The following is a 12,473-nucleotide window of genomic DNA, read 5'->3' on the forward strand; positions in this document are numbered from 1 at the left end:
AGCTGTGTTCTGCAGTGTTAACTTTCTTATGACCTCAACCCTGCTCTTACAGTGAGGGAAAAAAGTATTTGATCCCCTGCTGATTTTGTACGTTTGCACACTGACAAAGACATGATCAGTCTATAATTTTAATAATAGGTTTATTTGAACAGTGAGAGACAGAATAACAACAACAAAATCCAGAAAAACGCATGTCAAAAATGTTATAAATTGATTTGCATTTTAATGAGGGAAATAAGTATTTGACCCCTCTGCAAAACATGACTTAGTACTTGGTGGCAAAACCCTTGTTGGCAATCACAGAGGTCAGATGTTTCTTGTTGTTGGCCATCAGGTTTGCACACATCTCAGGAGGGATTTTGTCCCACTCCTCTTTGCAGATCTTCTCCAAGTCATTAAGGTTTCGAGGCTGACGTTTGGCAACTCGAACCTTCAGCTCCCTCCACAGATTTTCTATGGGATTAAGGTCTGGAGACTGGCTAGGCCACTCCAGGACCTTAATGTGCTTCTTCTTGAGCCACTCCTTTGTTGCCTTGGCTGTGTGTTTTGGGTCATTGTCATGCTGGAATACCCATCCACGACCCATTTTCAATGCCCTGGTTGAGGGAAGGAGGTTCTCACCCAAGATTTGACGGTAAATGGCCCCGTCCATCGTCCCTTTGATGCGGTGAAGTTGTCCTGTCCCCTTAGCAGAAAAACACCCCCAAAGCATAATGTTTCCACCTCCATGTTTGACAGTGGGGATGGTGTTCTTGGGGTCATAGGCAGCATTCCTCCTCCTCCAAACACGGCGAGTTGAGTTGATGCCAAAGAGCTCGATTTTGGTCTCATCTGACCACAACACTTTCACCCAGTTCTCCTCTGAATCATTCATATGTTCATTGGCAAACTTCAGACGGGCCTGTATATGTGCTTTCTTGAGCAGGGGGACCTTGCGGGTGCTGCAGGATTTCAGTCCTTCACGGCGTAGTGTGTTACCAATTGTTTTCTTGGTGACTATGGTCCCAGCTGCCTTGAGATCATTGACAAGATCCTCCTGTGTAGTTCTGGGCTGATTCCTCACCGTTCTCATGATCATTGCAACTGCACGTGGTGAGATCTTGCATGGAGCCCCAGGCCGAGGGAAATTGACAGTTCTTTTGTGTTTCTTCCATTTGTGAATAATCGCACCAACTGTTGTCACCTTCTCACCAAGCTGCTTGGCGATGGTCTTGTAGCCCATTCCAGCCTTGTGTAGGTCTACAATCTTGTCCCTGACATCCTTGGAGAGCTATTTGGTCTTGGCCATGGTGGAGAGTTTGGAATCTGATTGATTGATTGGTTCTGTGGACAGGTGTCTTTTATACAGGAAACAAGCTGTCACGATCGTCGGGAACAGAGGACCAAGGCGCAGCGTTGAATGCGAACATATTTATTTTAGGTGATACACGATCAAAACAACAAAACGTGACGTCCCTGGTTACATACACAAACCAACACGGAACAAGAAACCACACCCAATGAATGCCTAACGGCTACCTAAGTATGACTCCCAATCAGAGACAACGAGCTACAGCCGTCTCTGATTGGGAGCCACCCTGGCCAACATAGATATACAAAAACTAGAATACCCAAAGGAAACTCACACCCTGGCTCAACATACAAGTGTCCCCAGAGCCAGGGCGTGACAGTACCCCCCCCCCCTAAAGGCGCGGACTCCGGCCGCGCCAACCAAACACCACAGGGGAGGGACCGGGTGGGCACTCCACCTTGGCGGCGGATCCGGCTCCGGGCCTGATCCCCACTCCCTCTCCAACCCCCCAAAGTACCCCTGGTCCGGTCTGGCCCCGCTGGCCGGAGCTGGACTGCACACTGGTGGAGCGGATTGCTCTAGGTCCGGCGTGAAGCAGCTGACCGGTGCTGAACCAGGCACCAGTGGAACAGGCACGGGCTGTGCCGGACTGACGACGCACACCACTGGCTTGGTGTGGGGAGCAGGAACGGGCCGAGCCGGGCTGACGAAACGCACCCCTGACTTGGTGCGGGGAGCAGGAGCGGGCCGGACCGGGCTGACGAAGCGCACCACTGACTTGGTGTGGGGAGCAGGAGCGGGCCGGACCGGGCTGACGAAGCGCACCACTGACTTGGTGCGGGGAGCAGGAACGGGCCGAGCCGGGCTGACGAAGCGCACCACTGACTTGGTGCGGGGAGCAGGAACGGGCCGAGCCGGGCTGACGAAGCGCACCACTGACTTGGTGCGGGGAGCAGGAGCGGGCCGAGCCGGGCTGACGAAACGCACCATTGGCTTGGTGCGGGGAGCAGGAACAGGCCGGGCCGGGCTGGCGACGCGTACCATTGGCTTGGTGCGGGGAGCAGGAACAGGCCGAACCGGGCTGGCGACGCACACCACAGGCTCGGTGCGAGGGACAGGAACAGGCCGGACCGTACTGGGGACACATACCACTGGCCCTACGCGGGGATCAGGAACGGACTGGTAACACACCCCAGTACCTCTCGCCGTGCCTCTACACTTTCCTCCCCTTTTGTGACCAGTGGCCCCCGTAACCTGGCGGCCTCCTCTACTAACCGCTCCATCGCGGCCCCTGCTGCCCCGTCGTCCACGGCGTGAGCCCCCCCCTAAAACATTTCTGGGCGTCTCTCCTACCCGTGGACCAGGTCTCCAAGTCCCTCGCCAGACTTTCGCCCTTCTGCTTCCAAGTCCGGCCCTTCTCTTCCTCACCCGGCTTGACCCAGTCGAGGAGGCGAAGGAGATCTGCTAGAGATCTCCCTGGCGATGGCTCCTGGACACGCTGCTTGGTCCAGTCTTGGTGGTTTCTTCTGTCACGATCGTCGGAATGCGTTGAATGCGAACATATTTATTTTAGGTGATACACGATCAAAACAACAAAACGTGACGTCCCTGGTTACATACACAAACCAACACGGAACAAGAAACCACACCCAATGAATGCCTAACGGCTACCTAAGTATGACTCCCAATCAGAGACAACGAGCTACAGCCGTCTCTGATTGGGAGCCACCCTGGCCAACATAGATATACAAAAACTAGAATACCCAAAGGAAACTCACACCCTGGCTCAACATACAAGTGTCCCCAGAGCCAGGGCGTGACACAAGCTGAGATTAGGAGCACTCCCTTTAAGAGTGTGCTCCTAATCTCAGCTCGTTACCTGTATAAAAGACACCTGGGAGCCAGAAATCTTTCTGATTGAGAGGGGGTAAAATACTTATTTCCCTCATTAAAATGCAAATTATTTTTTACATGTGTTCTTCTGGATTTTTTTGTTGTTATTCTGTCTCGCACTGTTCAAATAAACCTACCATTAAAATTATAGACTGATCATGTCTTTGTCAGTGGGCTAATGTACAAAATCAGCAGGGGATCAAATACTTTTTTCCCTCACTGTACAAGTAAGTCAGCAAGGGAATCATAATAGATTTCACAATAAGAATCACAAACACCTAATTTGTTTTGTATACTAATTTTATTAAGACGGTTGATACACAAATAAAACATATATACTTTTCAAAAGACCACATACAAATACATATGGTATCATTTGAGTTTGTTCAGTGCACCATAAAAGGCACTTTAGCCGGGGTTATGGAATTCCCTGTTCCACGACAACAATGCATTTTTCGTCTATGTATAGAATTGGAGCAGCCATTTTGTTAAGATGACAGACTCTAACAACGTTGTTAACAGTCCTGAAGGGTGACATCCTGTATAGACACATTATACCCAGGCGCATACAAGCCTTTGATCTAAGGCCTTATTTCTAACACAGCAGCCCAGTACAGATCAAAATGAGGGAAATTACTTTATGTTGCTGCTTTCGCTTATAGGAAAAAAAAAGAAAAATGTATTCCTGTGAATACATTTCAAGGGTTAAGATACTTGGTCATTTTATTATTCCTGTCTGTCCAGATGAGTTTCAATGTATTCAGGTTGTATATATTATATTAGTTACAAAATATGTGATAAAACAAAAAAAGTAATCCCCTTTTTTTAATGATCTCAATTGCATATGATGCAAGAAATATTGGATGATATTTTTCTTCCACACTTAGACCTTGTACGTTTGGGAGCCTCCCAACTCAAGAGCTGCATTGAGTGTATCACTCAATAACAAAGAGCTCATAACCACTTCCTAAGTCCCTCTCCTTTCTGGATTTAAACAAAGACACCTCCCGAAAGACAAACACTCACTTTCACACACACACACACACACACACACACACACACACACACACACACACACACACACAAGCACACACACTCTCTCGTAATACATGCACATACTCGCCTTGCCTCGCCTTGCGAGTGTCTAACATTGTGAGAAAGGGAAATGTGCCATGTGTTGAGGATTGCTTGGCTCGTATGTATCTATGAGCAGAGGAAGCCCTTGTCAGAGCCAGAGGTTGGGCCGGAATCTGCTGGGTTAACGACTGGATTAACTGACTGCCCATCTGATTTATCCTGTGTTCTGTCAGTACTCTCAGAGAGCCTAGCTCTCATAGACTGTCTGATACTGCAATACTCCATTCATTCATTGTTGCTTGCCTGTGTGGAGGTTCAGCTCAGTGGGACGCCAGTGCACCCCTCATACGCTGATTATTGTGGGTTAAAAGTTTTGGCTCACAATAGCTTCAGTGCATCAGGTTGGGTGCTGAATATTGGTGGTGGATGAGGTTAGCTTCTGTACCCCCAACACAATTTAGACTGCTGCTGGAACCTGGTCCAGTGTTACAAATGGAATCCATCAGCCCATCACACCAAAAGGCAAACAGAGGGTGATTGTGTACCCAGTGGCCGTGTCCGAATATCCATACATGCGTCCTAAATAGTAGGCTGTTTGAGTATGCGAAAAAAAGAATGTTTTATTTATATGTTTTATTCGAAAATCTAGTATACTTTAAATACCAGGATGTTATACTCATTTTGGCTCTTCATCTAGTAGAATTCGATGCACACTTTTCCACAATGCATTGGAAGAGGTTGGCTGCAAGTGATAGGCCCTAGTTCTCTTCAAGTAGCCAAACAACAAAACTAGGTGACTTTGGCTATAAATGTAGGCTAAGTTGTTTTTGTTCTCCTTAAAATGATCACAAGTATTGCATCGTCAGCTACATCTTTGAAAACATAATTTTTTAAAGTGGATTTCTGTTCTCTTGGCCTTTAAACTAAACACAAAACATATTTTGATTTCTGAACATGTCGGCACCGGGGACTTGGGATGTGGCTGTGTTATTAAGGTCATGTTAATCAGGACTTTTGATTTGAACATATGGGTTGTTTTAGTTTTGTAGGCTACCTATTTCATTATTTAATTCATGGATCAAGTCTTAGCAGTCATTCTGATCTTGCTCCCAATGATCAGTGCTTTAGTTTATTATGTCGTTGTCCAGAGGTTCTGAATTTGCGATGCACCCGACTGTCCACATCTTTCTGCGCAATAGCCTTTTGATTTGTACATTTGAAAACTTTTGGGGTGTGTACTTGGCTATTTGATTTAATGTATATATGTTACAGCACTTTGGGTTCACCAATAGATATGTTGAAATGGAACCAAATGATCTGTTTCTGTCTTCATACCTTTATAAATAGGATAGATGGGCTATATGGGCTATGCCGGTATAGGTAGAATGTGATAGTCTGCCTATAACCAGCCTGAGTAGGCCTATAACTCCATTCCTATTCTATCCAGAGAAATTAATAGAATTGGAAATTAGCTATTATTAGGCTGGTTAATGCGATTTGGAAAAATTCACCCGTACTCGGCCCCGCCTCACCTATTCAGCCAGTCAGGAGCCGCTACTGCGTTGCGGCATACTTTTTGCGGCATTCGGTCAACTTTTTACTAAACGGTACGTGCTAAATAGTATGCAACAATGAGTACAAAGTATCCAGTTTAAGTATGTAGTACGCTAGTATGGGTATTCGGACGCGGCCAGTATCTCGAATCAGAGAAGATGTATTTTGTTATTGGACGGCGTGGGGGGCTTAGGGTGAGAGGAAAAGTTGAACGGAATAAGTTAGAGCATGCACACTTGCATGCATGCACTCACTCACACATACACATAGAAACACACACACACTGCATTATTAGTTAGCTACAAAATTATTACGGTGAGAAAAAAAAACATTGGTCCATTCAAAACAGTGTTTGGTTGACGAAGCTCACTTGGTTTTAAGATTGCTGCTTTTGGTGACAGTATCAAAACAAATTAATTACTCATTAATTATGAATTACTCAACAAATATACAGTTGACTCTTTGTCTCTGTACATTGGCATGTGTAATGAACAATGACTAGTACAATCATTACAATAAAAACATTACATTTCTTATACAAACTGTATACTTTTGGTACGGTATTAATGTTTCTTTAAGAGACCTAGCTGAATGGAATGTTTGAAGGGAATGTCTTTATACCCAGCAGGTCATAATCACAAGGCTTTTCTTTGAATTGTGAGAGCATTTTCAAAGAGGTAAAAAATAGGCAATACAATAAAAATACATTTACATTTGTACATTTACACACAGAATGGGTTTACACTTACGGTTCAACCGTCTATCACATCTGATTTCCATTTTTCTTGGCACTGGACATAAATCATTTCACCCTAAATTACAATAATGCCAAATATAGTTATTCCTGAGTTCAATCATTTAGATGTTCAATCTTCATTTTCAATCTTTTTTAATTTTTTGCTTTGGTGTTGAGTTTGGTTTGCATTTAGAAAAGTAAAATGTGTCTCTCTCTAGACATAATACAATTTCAGATAAATATTATATATTTTTTAAAGGACTATAAAAACAATTCATTCGCAAAGGCAACAAAGTAACATTGATTTGCAAGGACATTTTGTTATTAATTCTACTTGTATGTAACAGATGACTCGGAGCACAACAATATGATGTAAATCAAGTGAAACGAAATGAAAGAGAGAGATACAAAAAAAATAAGCTCCAGAAGAACCCATTCTCATGCTTATGCATAACAATCTTACATCTATAGTGCCTTCGGAAAGTATTCAGACCCCTTTACTTTTTTCCACATTTTATTAGGTTACAGCCTTATTTTAAAATTGATTAAATATTTTTTTCCCCCTCATCAATCTGCAATACCCCATAATGACAAAGCAAAAACAGGTTTTTAGACATTTTTGCTAATTTACTAAAATCCAAAAACGGAAATATCACATTTACATAAGTATTCAGACCCTTTACTCAGTACTTTGTTGAAACACCTTTGGCAGCAATTACAGACTCTAGTCTTCTTGGGTATGACGCTACAAGCTTGGCACACCTGTATTTGGGGGGTTTCTCCCATTCTTCTCTGCAGATCCTCTCAAGCTCTGTCAGGTTGGATGGGGAGCGTTGCTGCACAGCTATTTTCAGGTCTCTCCAGAGATGTTAGATCGGGTTCAAGTCTGGGCTCTGGCTGGGCCACTCACCTTCACCCCAGTCTGAGGCCCTGAGCACTCTGGAGCAGGTTTTCATCAAGGATCTCTCTGTAGTTTGCTCCGTTCATCTTTGCCTTGATCCTGACTAGTCTCCCAGTCCCTGCCGCTTAAAGACAGCATGATGCTGCTACCACCATGATTCACCATAGGGATGGTGCCAGGTTTCCTCCAGACGTGACGCTTGGCATTCAGGCCAAATAATTAAATCTTGGTTTCATCAGACCAGAGAATCTCGTTTCTCATGGTCTGAGAGTCTTTGGGTGCCTTTTGGCAAACTCCAAGCGGGCTGTCATGTGCCTTTTACTGAGGAGTGGCTTCCGTCTGGCCATTCTACCATAAAGGCCTGATTGGTGGAGTGCTGCAAAGATGGTTGTCCTTCTGGAAGGTTCTCCCATCTCCACAGAGGAATTCTAGAGCTCACGTCAGAGTGACCATCAGGTTCTTGGTCACTTCCCTGACCAAGGCCCTTCTCTCCCGATTGCTCAGTTTGGCCGGGTGGCCAGCTCTAGGAAGAGTCTTAGTGGTTCCAAACTTCTTCCATTTAAGAATGATGGAGGCCACTGTGTTCCTGGGGACCATCAATGCTGGCGAAATGTTTTGGTACCCTTCCCCAGATCTGTGCCTCGACACAATCCTGTCTCGGAGCTCTACGGACAATTCCTTCGACCTCATGTCTTTGTTTTTGCTCTGACATGCACTGTCATCTGTGGGACCTTATATAGACAGGTGTGTGCCTTTCCAAATCATGTCCAATCAATTTAATTTATCACAGGTGGACTCCATTCAAGCTGTAGAAACATCTCAAGGATGATCAATGGAAACAGGATGCACCTGAGCTCAATTTCAAGTCTCATAGCAAAGGGTCTGAATACTTATGTAAATAAGTTATTTCAGTTTTTTATTTTTAATACATTTGCCAACATTTCTAAAAATCTGTTTTTTTGCATTGATGAGGAAATTGTTTTATTTAATCAATTTTAGAATAAGGCTGTAACGTAAAACAAAATGTGGAAAAAGGGAAGAGGTCTGAATACTTTCCAAATGCGCTGTACATAAATTAAGAGGTAGCCTTTTCCCAATCTTTCCTAACTCATATAAAGACAGATACCCCTTGGCATTGGAGGATAACACTGGATATTTTAGCTTTGTTGATCTCTTTGTTGATCTGTCTGAAATCTTCAAATCTGACATGGTGTCTTCCAGCCACCCATATACAGTAACACAATTTTAATTCAAACTACAGTCAACATGATAGAACAGATGTCAGTCCAGAATCTATCTCTAAATTGTCTACAAAAAGGGGCCTTGACATTTCCAATCACAACAACTGTGGATGTCGAGAGACAAAACAGTTTCTCTAATAATGTTTTTAAAAGTCAATCTTTTGTCTCTTTTCCCCCCTGACTGACTCTTATTGTGCCGCCATCAGAGAGGCACAATTCATTGAGAAGAATGCAGTGAATTTCCTGTTAGTTCTTGGGGGATATGCTTTGTTTTTCCTGTTGCTGGGAGCCGGGGCCTTTTTTTTCACCCTCGCTGACTTCCCGTCTGGAACTATTGCTGGGAGGCTGGTGAGGTGAATGGTAGGAGCCTGGACTAGACTACAGCTGCCACCTGCTCCCCCCACCCCTCCCCGCCCCTGACCTCACCACTTTCAGGTGGGGTCACGGGTGAGAGAGGGTGCGTGTTTGTGGTGTGACTAAAGAGAGGGTGGTTATGCTTTCTTAAGCATGGTGAAAGAGCAAACAAATAGCACAAGGCCCCTCGTGTGACAGAAAGGGGAGACAGTGGTGCTGATGATCTCATGCCATGCTGCTGGTTGGCGTGCTCTGAGTGCTGCCAATGCTGGCATTGGCACTACTGTTCTCAGAGGGGGAGGGGTTTGTAGAGACGGGTTGCCGTTTGCTGGTCAGAGAGCAAGGACATCCTGGGGAGAGAAGAAACATATTTTAGATTTATGGCAAACCAAATTTCTGCTTGCAAAACAGTTGCCTCTGGGGTGCAAACCAGTTGCCTCTGCCTCTAATAACGACTAATTTACTGGTTGGTTGATTGATTGCATGAATGACTGAGGGAGAGAGATCATGAGAGAGATCAGAAAAGGACGGGTTTCCCTGATCTATAAGCGTTGCCTACATTACCATTCCCTCTTCATGGAAAATATAGCTCTTTATGTTTAAGTGTAACTGGCATCAACCAGAAACAGTGACTAGCATCTTACCTGAGAGGTTTACTGCAGTCGACCCTACATCCAGTCCGGTGGGGTATCCTAGATCCCATAAAACAGAATAAAACAGTTTTAAAATGAAGTCAAGGTAAAATTAAGAGAGAACTCAAATCAAGAGAAAAATACCTCTAAAAACACTTTTGTAGTATGTCAGTATAACACCACAAAAGAGATTGTGGGACTCCGACTCACCTGTGCGGATCTTGATGAACCACAGAGCTCCAATAAGCAGAACTCCGATCAGGAAGCCTCCGAAAGCGATGCCCAGCACGGCTGACAGACCAAAGTCAATACACACAGCTAGAACACACAGAATAAACACATTAATGCATGTCTCACATTGGGGTATTTAGTAGTATCGTTGGATGTCAGCGGAATCACAGAGATTATTCCTCCTATGATTTCCTCATTTTCAGCACACTTCATAGGCATACAACCAGTTAACATTACAAGCTCATACATTTTTTTTTTTGTCTCAAGCACATTGCACAATTGAGGCCAAATCTGTTTGTGGAAGCAAATGCTTATCGCTGTTGTGTACTCGTGAGTTCTGGCTTTCTCATCATGCGATGTGAAGTTAAGTTTGCAGTCCCAAAGCTTGGCCCTGGCAGTGCTCCCTGGGCAGCCTGTGAGTGTCATGGTCCCGCACAAGCCGTTCCAGCAATTACAGACATAGATGCAAACAAAACAACTCTGGAGCCAATGGCTGAGGCAGAATTGCTCTCTCTCGACAGAACTCTAAAATCAACTGTCAGAAAGCAGGCCCTGGCCATGTGCTGCACTGACACAGGCCTCTGACACTAACACACACACACAAACATGTGTGCATCCTAGCATGTGAGCATATGTGCACAAATGCACACACACCAAGGCACACACACGTTTCCCTGCTTCTGCTTCCTTACTAGTGAAAATTTCCAACATGGATCCTGAGAATTTGGGAGGAAGCTAATCATCAGTCCCCTGGGCAGAAGCCATCCTGTGTCTTACCCTGTGCAGTTTCTCTCACCTGCCACCTTAAGCTTCCTGCATCCTGTGCCACTGTGCTACATGCTAGGCTCAGCGCTACGCTAGGCTACAGACCGCTCTCTCTTTTCCTGAAGGACAGGAAATACAGGATGCAGGAAGGTGAGGGACGACATTCTGTTTGTTTGGCTGCACCTCTTGCCACCATCCTGCAAGCCATGTGCATCTGGTTAATTTTGTTATTTATGGTGTCCATGCAATAGTCTATGTTCTTTAAATAATATTAAAGATCATTCATCCCCTCACCCTATTAAAATCCCTTAATCATCACTGCTCTACTGTCACAATATATTGAAACCTTTGTGTGCCATTGGAATTAATCTAATGTGGAGGCTACATCCTTCAATAAAGTCTAAAGAATTAGATTGTAAGTGATTAAAGTTATCTTTATAGGAGGATAATTAATGATCTACTACTGTACTAACATTACAGACTCAAAGGCCCTGTCCCAATTCATGTCTAAACAGAAACCTATTTTACAGTCTTTCTTTTATTTGTTTTCCAGAATGGGCCGACATGTTATTTGTGTGTTTGGGTTGGACAGCAAAGCTGAACAAACAGAGACAGGAAGCAGAAGCCTTGTTGTAGGTGGGGAGGAGGTGGAGAGGACGGACAGCAGCAGGCCTGTACTACGACACTACTACTCCAAAGAGCCCTCTGGGGGACAGCTACCAAACAGGAAGGACAACCGAGGGGGAGCCACATCCTGGCCAATGAAAGCAGGCGGGACCCCCAGCAACAACAGCAGCAGTCAGCCTGCCTCAAGTGTCAGAAAAGCCAAATTCCAACACTCTGGCCAGAATTCTGAAGCAGAACTGAGAGCCCAGAGAGTTGGCTGGCTCCAGTTGTTTGGTGTGTGCACTGTGTAGTCACTTGGCAGGCGTGGATAAAAAGGAGCGCTTAGGTCAATGAGGTTTAATGCAGTTTAATGGGAGGAAACGTTGTTCCCTTGCCACTGATTCCCATTCAGCCATTCTCCATCACAAGTCCCTGAGTCCCTCCACACACTCACATCACCTTTCCATTACATAAGAACCAGAATGGGCTGACCAATAAAACAGGATGCAAAAACAAAAATGAGCAGCGAGGGCTGTGTCGCCTCCAACCCCATCATCATCAAGCCGCTGATGCTCCAACATGTATCCTCTTCTTCTCCTGCGTGAGTAAATTGCAGGAAAAAAGTAATTTTTGGCGAAAGCTGGGGAGCTATGTGCCAAGCCAAAACATGAACCTGAGGTTTGTCCTCTTTTCTTTTTCACCCCAAAATAATGGGCTTCCGTTCTGGGCTTGCAGACGGTTGAGGAATGTAAGGTTTGTTCCTGACTCATCTGCCCAGAGATTGTCCTCCCCTTTGAAGAGTGACACCTTCCATTCTTTGTTTTCGGGGTTTCTGACAATAGCTCCAGTTATTTTTCGGGACGTACAGCCGAGCGGCCAGACCTCGGACACAATGGATCCCCCCGAGGGTCATTACTGGCTGATTGTGGCCACAAGGTCAGGCTGCAGGCCTTCCTAAGGAGGAGGCCTCACCCCACCTCGCATCCCCTCTACGACCCCTCTCTTTCCGTATATCCTGAATTCATCATCGCCATGACAACGGGCCCAATGTCAAAGTGGGCTCGATGGAAGACGGGACGACCGAGACAGACGGACAGACTGCCAGCAGCTGCTGTGGCTGGAATGAGATGGATGATGGAATGTTCTGAGAGGGGAATTGCTGAGGGTTGAGGAGGACAATGCAGTGGCTCTC

General features: G+C 45.2%; 1 protein-coding gene across 5 annotated transcripts in view; it reads right to left on the reverse strand.

The window, feature by feature from the left end:
* Positions 1-3,864: 3,864 nt before the first annotated feature.
* The window catches only part of LOC311100323 (endoglin-like), a 47,968-nt gene continuing 39,359 nt past the window's right edge, over positions 3,865-12,473 (reverse strand). For 4 of the 5 annotated variants that reach the window (XM_084141200.1, XM_084141201.1, XM_084141203.1 and 1 more), the window contains 3 exons: positions 9,890-9,997; positions 9,692-9,739; positions 3,865-9,397 (listed from right to left, as the gene is read on the reverse strand). In XM_084141200.1, the coding sequence (XP_083997326.1) occupies positions 9,273-9,397; positions 9,692-9,739; positions 9,890-9,997 (281 nt within the window). In that variant the 3' untranslated portion in view covers positions 3,865-9,272. Of the gene's footprint in view, positions 9,398-9,691; positions 9,746-9,888; positions 9,998-12,473 lie in introns of all 5 variants that reach the window. The other variant, XM_084141204.1, reaches the window with a different exon arrangement.

The sequence above is a fragment of the Coregonus lavaretus genome (assembly GCF_964263955.1).
Source record: "Coregonus lavaretus genome assembly, chromosome: 24".
NCBI lineage: Eukaryota > Metazoa > Chordata > Actinopteri > Salmoniformes > Salmonidae > Coregonus > Coregonus lavaretus.